The 19,257-nt window shown below is 42.0% G+C and overlaps 1 protein-coding gene across 2 annotated transcripts in view; it reads left to right on the forward strand.

Moving 5' to 3' along the window:
- Positions 1–19,257, forward strand: part of UBXN4 (UBX domain protein 4) — a 230,193-nt gene that overhangs the window by 63,430 nt on the left and 147,506 nt on the right. For both annotated transcript variants that reach the window (XM_078682452.1, XM_078682453.1), the window contains exons 4-5: positions 9,084–9,202; positions 9,593–9,719. In XM_078682452.1, coding sequence (XP_078538578.1) covers positions 9,084–9,202; positions 9,593–9,719 — 246 coding nt within the window. The remainder of the gene's footprint in view (positions 1–9,083; positions 9,203–9,592; positions 9,720–19,257) is intronic.

Genomic DNA, 19,257 nt, shown 5'->3' on the forward strand with positions numbered 1-19,257 from the left:
GTGACTAATATTCCAGAGATGTATTGTTTTATTCAAGAAGATTCTGGGTCAACAGTAATGTCCGGATGAGTCTGCAGGCGTCTTGTATCTTTCATGTCCCTTATTCACTATTGCCATGAGCATTTAACTTTTAGTGGAACCAGTTTAATGGGTGGGCTAAAGGAGCACTGTCCTTATGTGAGCAGCAACGTGAGTGATTACAAAACTGGAAGCATTTTTAAAGGGGACCTTTTACTAACCCTGTGGCTGGAATTGTCTTTGTTAACAGATTCCTCACTGCAGGCTTGTGAGCTCACCTCCAAACTCATGGGATTACCTGCAGTCTCACACATTTTCATCTCCGGTTGTATGATCAGGCTGTGAGTGGCTCTATGGAAATTGAGTGGTTGTCGAAGTACTTGTATGGGTCTGTGAATGGGTATGTGAGTGGTTATGGTGGTGTGTGAGTGGGCATATGAGAGGTTGTATAGGGATATGAGTGGGTGTGTGAGTGGTTCTGTGGATGTCATCAGTGATGTCACTGACCATGTCATCAGTGATGTAATATGTGAGGTCATAAGCAATGCATTGCGGGAGCGGAAGTTATAGTTCACTTATGTAAATATAATTGCTGAATTTCACTGGTTTTGTAGAATATAATTATAAACAATGAACAAAGACAGATATGGCCTAGACATGCTCGCCATTAATTGCGAGCAATAGGATCTATGCAAAATGGTTTACAATACTCCAATCAATTACATACGCATATTTGTACTATAAATACATTGAATGTTGGCTCATATCAGCAATTGCTGTGACGATCCGCTTCTCCCAGCGTTATGTGTAAAAGAGTGTTCACTCTTTCTTCTCAGTATCCCCACCCCTTTTTTAAAACAAATAAGGGTAATGTAACCCTCATGTTCAGATCCAAGCACGATGAATCTTTATAATGTGCATGACCATCTTTATATGTCCCAAGCGCAGATTTACATACTTTGGTGCCCTGTGAAGGAAGCTATTGTCATGGGAGTTACCTGCTCCTGTAACATCCCGGCCCATACCATGCAGGGTGCTTGGTCCATGCCTGCAGATTAGGTGCGGCACTGGACCATCATCGGAAGGTGATCCTTCTTTTTTCTAATAACCCTAGCAGCGCAAATCTGCAGTGTAACATTTTGTCCATAGGGCCTTGGATAACATCAAGAAGATGGACTGTATGGAAGCCTGTAATCTGATAATATCTCTCTTAGGCATTGGACTATTTGTCTCCAGCATTGCTCCACCTTGGTGCAACTCCAGATCAAGTCTAAAATATCAGCATATTCTATACTGCATCTTGGACACCAGTCTGATCTGGTCCGGTGAATTCTTTGTAGTCTTGTTAGAGACGGGTAAGATACACCACATAAAAATGAGCGTGCTTAAATTGAAAATTTCCGGACACCTTTAAAACCAATGCGCATACTCTTTTTCAAACTTTCTCTATCAATGGCTCTGTAAGATCTTCTTTCCATTTAGATTTTTATGACATTGTTATTTTAACTCTGTTCTTCTTTAAGGACTTGCATAAACGGGAGACCAGGCGTCTGGAGGATCCCTTGTCTAATAGGACAGCCAGTCTGTGCATACTCTGCAGTGTGTTTGGAAAACATGTCTTACTTTTTCTGTCTTGGTCAGTTTAGCAAACTGTGAGAATTTCCGTTCCTATCTCAAATATCTCCAGTGCTTCAGTAATGTGTTACAACTATCTCCTGGTTACACGTCTCTCAGCGTCTCACATCCTCCCTCACTGGGTTATGGACATGCTATTGCTAATTTTTAGAAACCAAATTGGTAGCTTTTCAGAGAAGAGGGGTTTGCGCATTAAAACTTTGACCGTAGTTTCCCACACCCTCTGTTTCCAGCTTTAGCATTCCCCATCCAATTTTACTCCTTTTAGCTGCCCATGTCAAAGAAATCAACAGGCTATCAATTTCCCTCAACATGCTCCTAAGTATAAGGTACTGTCAATTCTATAAGACATGTAAGCATTGAGTTAGAAAGGCTATTTTTACTATTTCAGTACTACTGGCAACTGTCAATAGTAGTTTATTTAAAAATCTAATACAGGCCATCAGGCCAATCCATATCCTGCGCGCATGTAATCCTATTGTTTGTCGGATGTCTGTGTCACTTGCATCCCCAAATAGCATAATTTCTCGATCTTTCTTCTCAGTCCCTGGTTTAGCAGCATCTCCAGCGATCATCCCTTCAAACCTGCCAAAGGAAACACCAACACTTCTCTTTATTTTTTTATTTATATTTTTCTTATGACAGAGCATAAAAACACACTTTGCATTATAATTATGAAAACGCAACCAAAGAGTATTACAGTGAGTCATTGGTAAACTTCATTTACCTTAGACACTGTTAGTTGTCTAATCAGTTACCACTTTTAATCTGCCTCTGGGTTAGTCAGAGGATGTCTTATCTCTCCTGCGGGGACTGTGCATGGATTCCCTCTATACACATTCAATTTGTCCCATATTTTCCCCTATTTTTTTGGGCACCCTCTGTTCACATAAACTGACTTTTCTGCCACCATACACCAGTCCATAGCTCTCTTCCAGGCTCGGAGAGCTGGTAGGATATCTGCCCCTTATTGAGGAGCTATGTTGCGTTTCGCTGTCATTAGACCTAAGGTAGTCCTGGTTTGATCCTCTCGTCCCAGATCAGTGTCTTCCCACACATTTAGGAGGCACCATTTGGGAGAGAGTGTTAAGTCCTCTCCAACTATTCTCCACATACACAATACTACCGCCTCCCAGTAGTTCTGGATTTTTGGACATGTCCGCAGTATGTGGTAGAACGATCCCTCTTCACCACAGGTTCTGTAACAGATTGTGTCCACCTTTCTACCCGTTTTAACCAGTGCGACACAGGAAATGTAGGTTCTGTGGAGGATTTTGAGCTGGACCAGTCTGAAGCGGGCCCTAATGGCTACTTCTCCTGGGGAGGGCAGAGCTTCTGGCCAGTCTGTCTTGTAAGTCTGTAATGTCATGTCCCCAATGGTCTCTCAGGGATATAAGAGTTTCAGGTAAGTTGTTGATGAGTTTTTGGTATGCAAGTGAGATTTCTCTTCATGTTAAGTGCTCTTCCTGCAATATGGATTCCAATGGCTGATTCAGGTAGTTCCGACTCTCGGGACACCACTGTCTGTATGGCATGTTGGATCTGTAGATAGCGAAATACTCTGTTTGGGCCAGTTTGTGGGTTCTTTGAAACTGTTTGAACAACATAATATCTACCCACATAAACATGTCTCCCACTTGCGAGATTCCGATCAAGTCCCATTCATCAAAGCCTTTTCTAGTTCCCATTGCAACCAGTTGTTGGGATTCCCATAGGGGCGTAGGTTTGGTAATTGTATTCTTCCATTCTAGTCTGGAAAGCGTTGAGTGCCATAAGTGTACTGTAAGTGCCGTGGGGCCTTCCAGCGAAAGATGCCGTGGCTCAGTGTGTAGCGCTTGGAGGTACCCTCTTGGCTGGAGAACCAGACGATCCATCCTATAAGCTGGTTTCGATGTAGGCCAGAGGCACTTCCAAAACTCATTGTCTCTGCCAACAATTGGTGATACAAATGTCAGTGGCTGCTGCAAATATGAGCATCATCTGCATACAGAGTTACAAAGTGTTCTGTTTCTCCCACCCAAATGTTCCATTGCCTCATAGTTTGCATATGAGCAGCCAGTAGCTCCATTGCTAAAATGAATAATAGAGGGGAAAGGGGGCACACTACCTGGATTCCCCTCTTGGTATGCCATCTGTCTGAGAGATACACTCCAGATCGGACCCTGGTTGTTGGAGTTGAATATATCAAGGAGATCCAACCCAGAAAATTAGGACCAAATCCCATTTTTGTCAGTACTGCCTACATATATTCCCATACAATAGAGTCAATAGCCTTTTCAATATTCAAAGCGATCTTCCATGTGTGAGCCCTGTAAAGTTTGCATGATGTGTGTAAGCCTATTTATTCATGAGGATGCTTTTTTTTATTATGAAACCGCATTGAGCTTTGTGAAATAAAATGCCAGTCACCTTCTGTAATCTATTAGCTATTGTTTTTTTATCATACCTTGACATCTTTGTTGATCATAGATAACTCTCAATAGGAGATAAACTTTTAGCCTTCTGATAGCTGATCAAAGAGTAATTTTAATTTATAACTGATAAAATTCCTGCAGTATCTTATCGGTTCCTGGCATTTTACTCCTGGACATGTCTCAGATGGCCCCTAGCAGTTCCGCCTTCAAAATACTGTCTTCCATATCCCCATTCTGGTCTGTGGTTAAGCCTCAAAAGTTCTTTCCCATGATTTCCGTTACTTGATGCTGCGCTGGCTCTTGTGCAATTTAACTAAATAAATCTGCAAAGCATTGTTAATTGCAGGCGGAGTTACCACCACCACCACACACCCTCTTCCCATAATGACTATGTTCGTAGCTGTGGGAGTTTTGTATTTCGGGTCCAAGCTATTAGCCTCCCTAGCCTGTTCCCCTCCCTATTTAATTTCTTCATATACTGGCATTGGGTTAATCCATTTAACTTATCCCGTAGGTCAGCTATTTTGTTTCACCTCAACTATGTCACTATTTGTATGTAGGTCTCCTTGGTCTTTCCTCTGCAGATGTGCCAACAGCTCTTCCTTTCATTGCAAGTACCTTTGCAAGAATTGACATTTTATACCATATATTTACTTAAGGCATTCCCCATGCAGAACGACCTTCAGCGCATCCCATTCTTTTGCCCTGGTTATGGTTGTTCTCCTGTTATTCTCAAAACATCCCTCTGCTACTGCTTCTAGGCACGAAAAACAGGATGGTTGACCGCTTCAAAACTAAGATGCCAAGTGGGGATAGTCTGATTATATTGGGCCCAAGTGTAAGTGAGTAATTGTGGGGCTTGATCCGAGACTAACCTGCCCAGACGTTTTCAGATTGTATGTTTATTCCCAACGAACATATTAGAATTCTATCTAGCCAGCAGTACATGTTGTGCATGGGTGTAAAGAATGTGAATTCTTTTTGTGTAGGTTAGAACGACTTTCAAGTGTCTATACAGTCCACCCAGAGCACGACCACCCTCTCTGTCATTCCTAGTTTTGTGCTGTGTCTTGGAGGAAACCTATCCAGGTCCCCATCAAGCATATTCCCATCCCAACTAGTAGGCCATATATTGAGATAAATCTACCCTGCATACCTGCTTGTACCCCTCAAAAATGTAACCGTATCCCAGGAGCCACCCAAAAGCACATTCCCTGCTCATACAATCAGTAAGTTGTTGAGTATAACTGCTTTGTCTATTTTGACTTTAATTTGCCAGCTTCTGCATCCACTGAGCGTTTCTTGTAGAAACGCTATTCCCACTTGTGAGAAGCTGGCCTGGTATATGATGTACACGTATGTAAGTAGGCACCCTGCACCAGTCCAGACAACCCTTATGGTGATTTAGGAGGTCTTCGAAAACCATAGAAAGCTCTCTAAGTGGTAACATTGGAGAGCAGCCTTCAGGCTTAGTCCAGGAGTGTAAAGCTGCTTGTTTTACCAGAATGCAATCTTATAGGTATAGATTAAAAGAAAAAGAACCACACAAGGTATTTATAAAAATATGTATTGATTATATAATACTCTCTAACGCGTTTAGATATCGCCTGTTGTTTACTCAAACAGTTTCACAGGAGAGACCATCTCTGGGAAGCGCAAATCGAGAGCTTTGGACAGCAGGCCCTGCTTATGCTTGCCATTATCTATAAGTTCAAAAATAGGAGCATTTCATGCACACTGCTCTGCATATGAAACTTCAGCAAAGAGTCTTGGATATTTTATATTTCAGATTCTTTTTAGTAAACCATGTGGGACAAGTAAGATTACAGTGGGTTACTTGCAGCTGTTATTTTTGGGAGGTGTGAGTAGTATATTGTACCCTATTCGATGCACAAACACAAGCTCAAAGCAGAAGGACTGTTGGTGGTTTAGGGTGAATTTTATGGTCTCGCGCTCCATGTTTTTGAAGCAGAGGCCGTTAATTTGGCTGGATACATATTAAACAGTTACACAGTTGCTGAGAGCAGAACTCTTTGTTAGAACCATTCCTTTGGTAGGACTCTCCGTTTCCTGATATCTGAGGGCTGCTGCAGCGATGTGACTGTCTCTTCACCGCACACTAGTGTTCTGTAGCAGAGCCCTCTTTGTGAATTTTGGTCTCTGCCCACATGCTTCTGCATCCTGGCCTGTCCCCTTACAACTGTTCCAATGTAACCATTCTTTGATGGAGTGTTGGGTATAGTGGCTCATGACCGGCGCCCCTTTCAGTAAGGTCGCCGGTTAGGTCTGGGCTACCAGTGAGCTGCATAGTTGGGGCGGCAGGCAGACCTTGGTAACTTTGGTAAGGTTTTTGTTCTTCAGGCTTGCACGGTCTTCTTTAAAAAACATCAATCCAAAGCCAGTTGTTAAGGACCACATGGTTAAATGGCTGAAAAAACAGTGCTGAGGCAGGAACCCGAGGAGACCGAAGTGAATGAGTGTTTCACCACCCAACACCCACTACCCCCAAACTCTCAACACTACCGTTTGAATATAGGACCCTCTAAAATCCACTTCCGGAAGTTGTGTACGTCTTCGTTTTCTAAAAAAATTAGCAAAGGTCAACGTCATCTATGAAGAAAGACTTGTGTATGACCTCACAAGATGTATCTATGGCCCTCGCAGTTTTTCTGATTGCACTGTTTACTCCAAGCCTTGCCGCCTCCAAGACAGAAGCCTTCCACATGTTTTTTTTTATTCTATTGCTTATGGGAGGGCGTGTGGTAGGCTTCTCTGAGGGAGGTTGTGTAACAAGGAAAGTGTAGATTTCTCCCTCCCCACCTTCCCGCCAGCAATAAAAAATAAAAAAAGCCACTATGGCATGCCCAGTGCTGGCTGCGTCATAGTGCTTCCTTTTGTTTTATTTTCAGCCCTGCTTCACAGCAGCTGTTTTGCTGTGCGATGTGGCTAAAACAATTGACACAGGTCATAGCTTGCATAGGCGAGACCTATTGGCCTTGTCAGTTCTTGTTACTGCATGGTGTTTTACATTAGGTAGCCCTGGTTATTCGTTCATTCTTTTATTCTTTCAATATCTTTTCAACATTCTCTTCCACCCCCATTTCCATGCCCAGACCATTTGTTTTTTTTTATGGATCACTAGTTCCACTTCACTTCAGGTCCTGTATCTCCTCTTGCCCTGTCCCACTGTCTTGGTTTTCCACCTCCTCTATGTGTTTTTTAGCAGTTTCTTTTATGTTTACATTTCCAAGAGGTGGCCATGGATGTTTTTTAAAAACAATTGTTCTCTCTACAGAGGTTGTATATCTTTTCTTCCTTTTGCCTAATAAGTGGCTGTTGCTTGACATCTATCCAGACAAGGGTTCTCTTCCGAACATGCAGCTTTTGTACCCTTTTGTTTAAATGAACATCCCCTGTTTGAAATTTGGGCTTGGTATTTGAGTCTGTCTCATTTGTCAGTAAACATTCACCCAATTTCTCTCATCCCATCTATGCTTGTCAAATTCAGTCAAGCGCCGGGATGATCCTTATTGCTTCAGATTTGGCAAGAAAGTGGTGATCTACTTCACCTCTCCAAAGCACCTCACAGGATGCTCCCAAGCAAGCCAAATTCCAGGAATGATTATTCCATTAAGGTCTTGAATGTTGCAGCATGCTCTTGAAATCATCCAATATGAGCAATTGAAATTATCAAAACCGGGAAACGTGCACGCATTTACCAGGACTATTGCTTGGAATTAGATGCTAAACTAGATGCACTGTTGGTCAGGCTGCACTTAAAACATTTTTTGTTTAACTGTTGATTGGCAGTTGGCTAGAGTCTTATTGATGAGTCTGTTGGTATCCCATTTATTCAAGACGCTTGGGTAGGTGTTAAACTCGCTATTCTTGTGTAATGTTCATGACTATTGATAAAGATCCTACGATGCAGATTGGAAAGTTACTTGTTTGTAATCCTAGTTCTGCCTGGAAGGTATATTCATGGAAGTCATAAACAATCCTTCCTCCTCTCTGTCTTGCATAAGAATTACTATGAATCATTGTTTGCTATAAATACATATCAATTTGAGTTCCGCCCCAACAATTGCCTCTCAACAACAACTATCAGTACAAGGCATGATGAGATAAGGAAGGTTGCTCGATTCTTAAAATGGTAGTCTCTCTTTTATTTAATTCTACAAATCTGCTCTCTGGTTACATTTCCCTGCATTTCTACATGTTTATTAGCTCTATTAGTTCAGCATGTAGCCGTTATGCTGCAAAGAGGTCTGCCTTTCCTTTATAGGAGAGTTTTCACCTTGGTTTCAATACTATAAATAAATGGAGTGCAGAAACATTTGAAATTGTGGTAAATTGACCCGCTGATGGTCCATAGTGATCGCTATGTTACTGATAGCACTTTTTGTGTGTTTCAATCCACTATACATCTCTCTCTCTCTCCCGTGCTCTGTTGGGGCGCTGTACAATGTAGAACTAGGATTACAAGTAATTAACTTTCCCTTGTATACATCCGTGTTTTTATATCTCTCGATTCTTAAACTAATAATTGATAATTTATTGGAGCCAACTTTTTCTTTGGCATGAACTGCACAGGGACAATTTATTGTTGCATAACATTATTTAAATAACTTTTTAAGTTGCAATGTATATGGTAGCTCAACATGGTAAAATGTAGAATATTTGAGTACTAATACCTGTAGTGTAAAACAACTCGTATGAATTGATCTTCAATACAGAACTTTGAAAATAGCATAAAGTTAGTGTAGACGTGGGCAAACCTTTATTCCCTCACCATACTGTAACATAAAGGAAATGCAAAGCACTCTAAGGATGTCTCTTAGGCAGAGTTGAACCAAACTGAATATGCTTTTGGTGGAGTCACAATATGATGTTAAGTGGCTGTATGGGGGAAGATAGACTCAATGGATTATGTTTTTATTATCTATTATTAACCAAGTTTTAAAAATAGTTTGCCACAAAATTGGAGTTTATTTTCCTTGATTATTAATTTTCTAGACCCTGTCGTATGCATACCGTCTAGTTTTTTCATAGGGGACAATGGTGTTCCTTTGGAAGTAATTGCTGGGAGTGTGTCTACAGAAGAACTTGTGAACAGGATTGACAAAGTGAAGCAGGTAACAATACTTAGACCCACTCATTAAAGATGGAACTTGAACATAAATTCCTTTTTTATTCCCTGTACAATAGCTCAGCTCTCTGAGACAGATGTTTACTGCTAGCATCTGTTGACACCTGAATGTCATTGATATCCCAGAAGAACAGACTAGTCTTTCGCCGTTCTGAGATCAATACATTGAGTACTACAAAATTAGGTAAAACTACTGTGTACAGAGCTTAAACAAAGGGCAAAAAGCAAGGTATAATTTTTTTAACACTATTTTATGTCCCTACCTTTTATCATCTCCCAATAATTGTATAGAGCTAAAATGTGTTCAACCAAATAATAGTTAGAAAAGCAGTGGCCTGTGATAATGGATACTAATACACATATTCTGACTCCTTAGATGCACACGGTAAAAAATGATGTGGCAACTGGCAGTGAGAGCCATTCTGCATGTTCAGCTGAAGCTACCAACCAAGCAGAGAGCTGTGACCCTGCCCCTCCAGAGATGAATAACATCTCTTCCAAAGGTGTGATGTGAGAAGTGCAGATGCATGAATAACCACAGCTACTTTTTTATTTATCTCATATAGAAAGTTTTAGTTCTCTGGCGTTGTTAAAGTACAGAATTGTAAATGGACATATGTATATCGCAAAACGATTATGGCAGCCTGAAATCAAAAGTTTTGGTGCTGTCATTAACAACAATGTACCAAGATTATTGTTTCCCACTCACTAGAAGGAGAGCATGGAGTTATGGGCCTGATATTCTTAGAACAAACAAAAATAATAGTAATAGTAATTTCACGATTCCATAAGCATTTCTTTTAACGTGCATGAAAGCCAATGCAAATCGAATATTTCTGTGTGTATACCGAACTCTTGACTTGAGGATTTTCTGACAATCTTAGGATGAAGGTAAAATACAACAACCGAAGTATGTGGTTTTGTGGTTATAAATAGTTAGTTGTTTGGTGCTCCCTCTGAGTTAACTGTTGAAGTGAAATTAGTGCTTACTCTTACTACTCTTAGTACAACACATGCTGTAGATAAACAAAGTTGGTTACACATACCAGAATATACATGTGTGTATATATGTGTCAATTTGCTTTGAGGTTAAAAAGTGTTATCTGAAGTGTATCGATTAAAAGTAAAATGAAGTCAAATGGTGCATTTGTAACTTCCATCTGATGACGTAGATAGTATTTTGCAAAACGTTTCGGCATAAACATTAAATATAATAGGATCGTTGAATTTAGCCTAGACAGCTTCATTTGAACACATCATTCAGTGTGCCTTGTAATTTGCATAGGTATTTTTAAGAAGCTTTATTGATAGATCATGTCTATTAAAGAGTCTTTCATCCAAGATAACATATGTGAAGTGGAGACTGAGGCAACAATTGGGATTTTTTCAAAGAGTTTATCTACATGTAGCAATTGCCAGTAATGATTCCTTATAAATAAGTACATTCAGTCTAGTGAAAACAAATGAACAAACTTACAATAAATACTAGAGTAAGCAGTAGCATAGACTGCTAGGGTTTGCTGTATTTTATATAAAATAATACTGGGGAAAAGCATCAGAAAATAAAAAACATATAATTGTCATTTCCTCGTTAAAATGCCAGTTTTTCAAAAGAAAAAAAAAATCTAAATGTAACATTTATTGACTACTAAATTATAAAAAATATTAATAATGGATGTTTCCTGCATGCAGGTATTTTACTTCCTCTTGCAGATCTGCATGTAAGGCGAAGAACCATAATGTAACGTTTATGGCAGATTGGTTATAAATTAGGGAATCGTAGACCACATTAGTGGATGGCAACATAGAGGGGCTTGTGGAGCGATTATGGAGAAAATAATACAAAGTTGGTTTTAAAGATCCCTGGGAAGATTGGAGTTGACTCTGGGTTTCAGACCCTGGTCACATGTTTGAACTGTAGCTGTCTTTTATTGCTAATGGAAATATTTTGTAAACCACTTTCAGTGAGCCTTGATATACAGTTTTTGATCCTTTGATTATTGGGACTCTGGGATGTTTTGACTTGTGTATCAGCTGCAAAGTAGCTAGCAGACTTTCAATCGTGATGTATTCTTTTATAGATAACCCCCCCCCCCAATGTCTCTTGTTGATTTTAGTTTTTTGACTTCTGCTTTTGCTATCCAACTGAAATGTAGTTTTTGCTGTTATCCCTTGCTCTTGGTCTGGGGTAATATTGTTCTAGTATCTGAGGAAGGCGATAGTGTTTCTCCCTTTTCATACTGAAGTTATGTCTTGCCAGTACAATGTTACCTGTGCGCCTTCAGAAGTAGATGTCGGAGACTACACTACACCTACTTAGTTTTGGATGATTTAATTGAGAAATGCTAATTTTTGGGCCTCCTTCTGCACTTAATAACCTGCAGGGGGCATATATATATATATATATATATATATATATATATATATATATATATATATATATATATATATATATAATTTTTTTCTTCGAGGAATATGAGCTGCAGATTGTACACTATGCATAGATCGCCATCTGGTGTTGGGATCGGATGTCTGCATGTTGTTTTTATCTTCGAAGAAGTGTTGTAGTCATGAGACAGGTGACTCATCCTTCAGTGGACAAAGCGCATGGGCATCGGCTCCATCGTTAGATTGTTTTTTTCCGCCTTCGGGTTCAGATGTGACCTGCTGCGCTCCGGATCGGTGTCGTTATCGAACCCCCTTTCGACGCGCAATCACACTTAACCGACGATATTGTCTAGATTACGTGCCTTCGATGCGCGCCTTCGACAACCTTCGAATAAACTTCGACGCCTGCGGACTTTGACGCAGGCTGCTGGGCCTACCCGCGCCGGTAAAGACTGATGTCGATGGAATGGACTCCCTTTAAGAAATGTCCACAGTGTGGTGCTAAATTTGCACACTCGAACCTCCATTTTTTTTTTGCAATCTGTGCCTCTCTCCAGAACATCGAGAGGACAATTGTGAGGCCTGTCTCTCCTTCAAGTCCAAGAAGACCATCCGGGATCGTCGAGCTCGACGTCGTGAGATGTCCCGAGGCACAGGTTCCATTCTGGACATCTTCCATCCAGGTCCCGATAGACTTCCGGAGCCAGAACAGGAAGAACAGGTCCCAGACTCTGAAGCAGATGTCTCCGACGATGGCATCACCCCGGCTCAAAGTGACGCGAGTACTGAGACCCCCGCCTCACCCAAGCCCATACCAATGGCTCCAGTAACATCTTCAGGCTCTAGTCCACACCGTACCAAAACTTCGAGCGCCCCGCCTCCGACCCGGCACCGAAGGACAAGTAAAAGCCATCCGGCTTGAGCCAACCACCCAGTACCGAAAAGCCATCTTCGGCACCGAAAGCTCAGTCGTCCGAGTTGCCGTGCCCTCCTCCACCGTCACCAGAAAACATTCGGCACCGAAATCGACAAAAGATCCCTCTGCATCGAAGCAGCCGGATAAGGCACCGGCACCGAAGCAGCCGGATAAAGCACCGGCACCGAAGCAGACAAATCAGGCACCGGCACCGAAGCAGACAAATCAGGCACCGGCACCGAAGCAGCCGGATAAGGCACCGGCACCGAAGCAGCCGGATAAGGCACCGGCACCAGCACCGAAGCAGCCGGATAAGGCACCAGCACCGAAGCAGCCGGATAAGGCACCAGCACCGAAGCAGCCGGATAAGGCACCAGCACCCAAGCAGCCGGATAAGGCACCAGCACCCAAGCAGCCGGATAAGGCACCGGCACCCAAGCAGCCGGATAAGGCACCGGCACCCAAGCAGCCGGATAAGGCACCGGCACCGAAGCAGCCGGATAAGGCACCGGTACTGAAGCAGCCGGATAAGGCACCGAAGCAGCCGGATAAGGCACCGGCACCGAAGCAGCCAGATCAGGCACCAGTACCGAAGCAGCCGGATAAAACCTTGGTCCCGAAGCACACAGACCATACTTCTGCACCGAAAATTTCAGAGCCAAGACCATTAAAGGACCAAACTCATATAAATTAGCAACCTAAACAAACGCCTCTGGAGCCAAAACAACCCGCACCGAGGGCCTCTGAGCCAAGGAAAGATTATGTACCGGACACTGCCCCGAAACAACCAAGAACAGTTTCCAAGGAGAAATCCTCGACGCCAAACAAATCTATCGATCCCGAAGAACATTTCTGTCCCGATCCAAAACAGACTACCATCTTTATCACCCAAAGACTGGTCACATAGTCACATAGTCACCAAGCTACCTACAAAGAGAAAACCATAACATTTGCCACATGCTCCAGTTCCTCCCAAAAAAATACACATAGCTACTAATACTTCACCACTACCTTCGCCTCCACCACCAGTTAACCCTAATCTATTCATTTCACCACCACCTTCTCCACACCAGAGGATAGTGACCATTCACAGGATGAAGACGTCGTACCACTGAAGATCCTAATGATTCACCACAGTAACCAGACCCATGGCATAATTCTAATACTGATCCTGATCTAACCAATGATCCAGATTTCTACCCCTCAAAACCATCCCCGCCAGATGACAATGTGGGTCTTGCCCAGCTAATCAATTGGGCCGCCGCATACCGTAAGGTCAAACTTCATTCAGATCCTGTAGAAGAGGATTTTCTACTGGAGACTTTTGCTCAACCACAAAAATCTACTCATGTCTTACCCATGTTACAAGGCCTTCTTAGACACGCTCCTGAGGTGTTCAAAGACCCAGTTAGAGCTAGGGTTCTTAACCCCATAGTAGAGCAGAAATACAAAGTTGCTCCCACTGACCCTTTATGCGTCAAGGTGCAACTTCCCTTAGATTCACTGGTTGTAGCCAATGCATGCAAGAGGGCAAACTCTCAGGGGTCAGGTGACCCACCACCTCCTGACAAAGAATCTAAATTATTAGACGAGTCAGGTAAATGTATGGCATCTCAAGCTGCTAACTCATAGAGAATAGCAAACACACAAGCCCTTCTAGCAAGATACGATAGGGCCCACTATGATGAGCTGGAAAAGCTCATTCCCAGCTACCTCAAAGCCAATGACCTTATACAGGAAGGCAAACTAATAACCAATACATCCATTAAATGCGCTCTTGACACAGCAGACCCAGCGTCACGTGCAATAAATACCAGTGTTTTGCTACGCAAACACGCCTAGCTCACGGTATCTGAATTTAAACAAGAGATACAAAATACCATCCTAAATCAACCCGTTGATCAGGAGCACCTCTTTGGCCCTGCAGTTGACACATCTTTAGAAAAGATGAAAAAGGACACGGAGACCGCAAAGTCTATGGGAGCCTTAGTCACCATCTGCCAAAGGCTCCTTTCGTCGCTCTTTCTATAGAGCAGGTTCCAAGAAAAATATATCAGAACACCCGTCCTCATCCTATAAAAGTCCTAACCAGAGCTCCTTTACCAGGGGCTACAATAGAGGAGGTTACAGAGGGAACAACAACAAGGGTAGAGGCAGAGGTAACGACTCCCCTAATAACAAACAGTGACTTCCCTACGCTTCCCCCCGATCATCCCACTCCTGTCGAGGGACGCCTCTCGCAGTTCCTGCCTGTCTGGAATTCCATCACAACAGACAAGTGGGTAAGACAGATTATCCAGTATGGTTATTGCCTGGAACTCACTTTGACGCCTCCCAACATTCCTCCAAAACAGCGTCCAATGTCATTAGAAAACCTGATGTTCCTCAAACAGGAGGTCTTCGCAATGTTACAAAAAATGCAATAGAACCAGTTCCTGTACCTCATCAGCTACAAACAACAGGGGGCTGGCTCTAATCAGTAAGGCTGAGCCGAATAATTAACTAACAGAACAACGATGCCAGTACTGATGTGGATAGTTCAATTAAACCAATAACCATCCAACACTAGAACAGAAATTCAAGAGTGGGAACTACTACTCAATAGCATTTTATTCAAAGATTTTTTAGAGAATTAGTTTAAAAATTTAATACATAGTAGAAAGAATATATATATAGCAAACACGTGGGACATTAAAACATTAACAATATACTTAATCTTGCATTGTATTGTTCAAGCATATCACAAACATCCATATCACATACACACGCTCGGGGGAAAAAACAATTATTTGTGTAATATATATACAATTAAAGAGAAAGGAGGAGAAAGTGAAAAAACACACAAAACAAAAGGCAACCGGATCTGCAAATGATTTCCCAAAATTAATAAAACACACTTTTTTTCAAAGTACATTCCTGTGTGACTAGCAGATTAATCAACCACTCAATAAAAATTAATCCTGCAGGGTAATGTACAAAATAGAGCTCAGGGTTCCGCTACTTGAATGCCCGGATGCTCTCGCAGACCGGTAACAGCAGGGCCTACGCGTTTCGAATCCCACTGCAATCGTTGGGAATTCTCTTCAGGGCCTTCTAAGTTCTCTGTGACAATTAAAGCAAGAAAGAAAAGAAAAGAAAAATATATAAGTTGCTGATATTCCACAGTTTAGGACAACATCGGGCCACATCTAAAGCACTGCCTGGCGATGCATTAACCAGTCTCTGTTGAGGCTTACCAATCGTGAGGGGTCCTAAACGAGTACTTAGAGGAGAAGATTATTGTTTCTAGATCTGATCCTGCGAAAAATAAAAATAAAAATAAAAAGTTCCACCATCAGAACGATGACTCCACTCTGTGAATCCTTTTCTTAAAACGGGAGATGTTGGGTATCCTAGATACTCAAAAGCTGTTATAATACTCACTTTTTGGTTAGAAACAGCGTATCTGCATAAAGATTCCACGTGTTCCCATGGACTGATGTCAGGGTTCTAGTGCACGGCAAATATGAAGGCTACCTAAAGATGAAGATGCTTAATTTAGACTTTTTTCACGGTAGAGTTGCATTATGGAATCAAGAAACTTGATAATATCTTACCCCTAGTACTGCAACATTTCTACTCGGGGCTGGTGGCCGAGTGGACGGTGGGGATGAATTAATGAGATCTTAACTGTAGTGCAAGAAACAACCGATTACTTTGACATGTGGGAGGACCCGTTTAACGTGCTGTCTATGTCGCATATTCGATCGGTCTTACCGGTCTTGTAAAAACTTGAAAACCAGAAGATTGTTGAGTCGGTTATTACACAAAATAGAGACGGTAGAAGACACTGCAATAGAAACAAAGAATTTATAACAATCGGCTCTCTGCCGCCCGTCTTTAAGTTCCGGTAAAGATTTTTGGAATCTTACCAGTCTTATTCGATCTACATACTTCAAGGTACGGTGTGACAACTCTCTCGTAACGTTCTAACGGGAGCACTGTAACAAAAACACACGAAAGAAACTATCATATAGGGAATTCTGTATATGTGGGGGTATCAAGGGGTCTTGGTATAACAACTCTTACCGGGAACATCGAGTATTTAAAGGTGACCCGTACTCTTGTGTGCACACGCGCCTCACATTAGATCCTGGCGCGGGCGTAAAACGAACTCTGATGGAACAAAAGACCATCAATATCAAAAAGGGGCAGAGAAGAAATCTAGCCTCTAGTACAAGCAAGACACTTACTGGTATCCCGGACATCCACACGGGCCGGTGGCGTTTGATTCAGCACTACTCTCTCGCGCATGCGGGGAGAAGCGTGCTCGGCGAGATGTGCGTTTTTTTAAGCAAAATTGCGCAAGGCCAGCCCATAAGGGGAGTGGTGGATTGCTCGTGGGGCCAAGCACAAATATAGAAAAAAAAAAGGACACGAATTACCGATTACATAGATGGAACATGGATATAAACGAGCTCAGAGGTTCGGTATAGCAAGAACAAAAGCATTTCGCAGGATGGTATAAACAGATTTCTTTTCCAAAGGGCATCTCTATAGTTTATAAATTTCACTCCATTCATTAAGGCCTGATGTTGCCGTATCAAATTTGACTATAAGAAATGCCTCTCTCTTCGATAGTTTGAGATCCCAGTCACCTCCACGAGGTGACAAAGTGGAAAATGCACCCCTGGCTAATCATTTGGGGCGGAAGCCACATCAGATCTCTGACTTGAGGTGGACGGTTATATCTAAAGTCGAAAAAGACCCTCGTGGAGGTGACTGGGATCTCAAACTATCGAAGAGAGAGGCATTTCTTATAGTCAAATTTGATACGGCAACATCAGGCCTTAATGAATTGAGTGAAATTTATAAACTATAGAGATGCCCTTTGGAAAAGAAATCTGTTTATACCATCCCGCGAAATGCTTTTGTTCTTGCTATACCGAACCTCTGAGCTCGTTTATATCCATGTTCCATCTATGTAATCGGTAATTCGTGTCCTTTTTTGTTCTATATTTGTGCTTGGCCCCACGAGCAATCCACCACTCCCCTTATGGGCTGGCCTTGCGCAATTTTGCTTAAAAAACGCACATCTCGCCGAGCACGCTTCTCCACGCATGCGCGAGAGAGTAGTGCTGAATCAAACGCCACCGGCCCGTGTGGATGTCCGGGATACCAGTAAGTGTCTTGCTTGTACTAGAGGCTAGATTTCTTCTCTGCCCCTTTTTGATATTGATGGTCTTTTGTTCCATCATAGAGTTCGTTTTACGCCCGCCCCAGGATCTAACTTGAGGCGCGTGCACACAAGAGTACGGGTCACCTTTAAATACTCGATGTTCCCGGTAAGAGTTGTTATACCAAGACCCCTTCATACCCCCACATATACAGAATTCCCTATATGATAGTTTCTTTCGTGTGTGTTTGTTACAGTGCTCCCGTTAGAACGTTACGAGAGAGTTGTCACACCGTACCTTGAAGTATGTAGATCGAATAAGACTGGTAAGATTCCAAAAAACTTTACCGGAACTTAAAGACGGGCGGCAGAGAGCCGATTGTTATAAATTCTTTGTTTCTATTGCAGTGTCTTCTACCGTCTCTATTTTGTGTAATAACCGACTCAACAATCTTCTGGTTTTCAAGTTTTTACAAGACCGGTAAGACCGATCGAATATGCGACATAGACAGCACGTTAAACGGGTCCTCCCACATGTAAAAGTAATCGGTTGTTTCTTGCCCTACAGTTAAGATCTCGTTAATTCATCCCCACCGTCCACTCGGCCACCAGCCCCGAGTAGAAATGTTGCAGTACTAGGGGTAAGATATTATCAAGTTTCTTGATTCCGTAATGCAACTCTACCGTGAAAAAAGTCTAAATTAAGCATCTTCGTCTTTAGGTAGCCTTCATGTTTCCCGTGCACTACAACCCTGACATCAGTCCATGGGAACACGTGGAATCTTTATGCAGATACGCTGTTTCTAACCAAAAAGTGAGTATTATAACAGCTTTTGAGTATCTAGGATACCCAACATCTCCCGTTTTAAGGAAAGGATTCACAGAGTTGAGTCATCGTTCTGATGGTGGAACTTTTTATTTTTATTTTTATTTTTCGCAGGATCAGATCTAGCAACAATAATCTTCTCCTCTAAGTACTCGTTTAGGACCCCTCACGATTGGTAAGCCTCAACAGAGACTGGTTAATGCATCGCCAGGCAGTGCTTTAGATGTGGCCCGATGTTGTCCTAAACTGTAGAATATCAGCAACTTATATATTTTTCTTTTCTTTTCTTTCTTGCTTTAATTGTCACAGAGAACTTAGAAGGCCCTGAAGAGAATCCCCAACGATTGCAGTGGGATTCGAAACGCGTAGGCCCTGCTGTTACCGGTCTGCGAGAGCATCCGGGCATTCAAGTAGCGGAACCCTGAGCTCTATTTTGTACATTACCCTGCAGGATTAATTTTTATTGAGTTGTTGATTAATCTGCTAGTCACACAGGAATGTACTTTGAAAAAAAGTGTATTTTATTAATTTTGGAAATCATTTGCAGATCCGGTTGCCTTTTGTTTTGTGTGTTTTTTCACTTTCTCCTCCTTTCTCTTTAATTGTATATATATTACACAAATAGTTGTTTTTTCCCCCGAGCGCGTGTATGTGATATGGATGTTTGTGATATGCTTGAACAATTGAATGAAAGATTAAGTATATTGTTAATGTTTTAATGTCCCACGTGTTTGCTATATATATATTCTTTGTACT

This window comes from Lissotriton helveticus, chromosome 3_1 (genome assembly GCF_964261635.1).
Source record: "Lissotriton helveticus chromosome 3_1, aLisHel1.1, whole genome shotgun sequence".
Classification (NCBI taxonomy): Eukaryota; Metazoa; Chordata; class Amphibia; order Caudata; family Salamandridae; genus Lissotriton; species Lissotriton helveticus.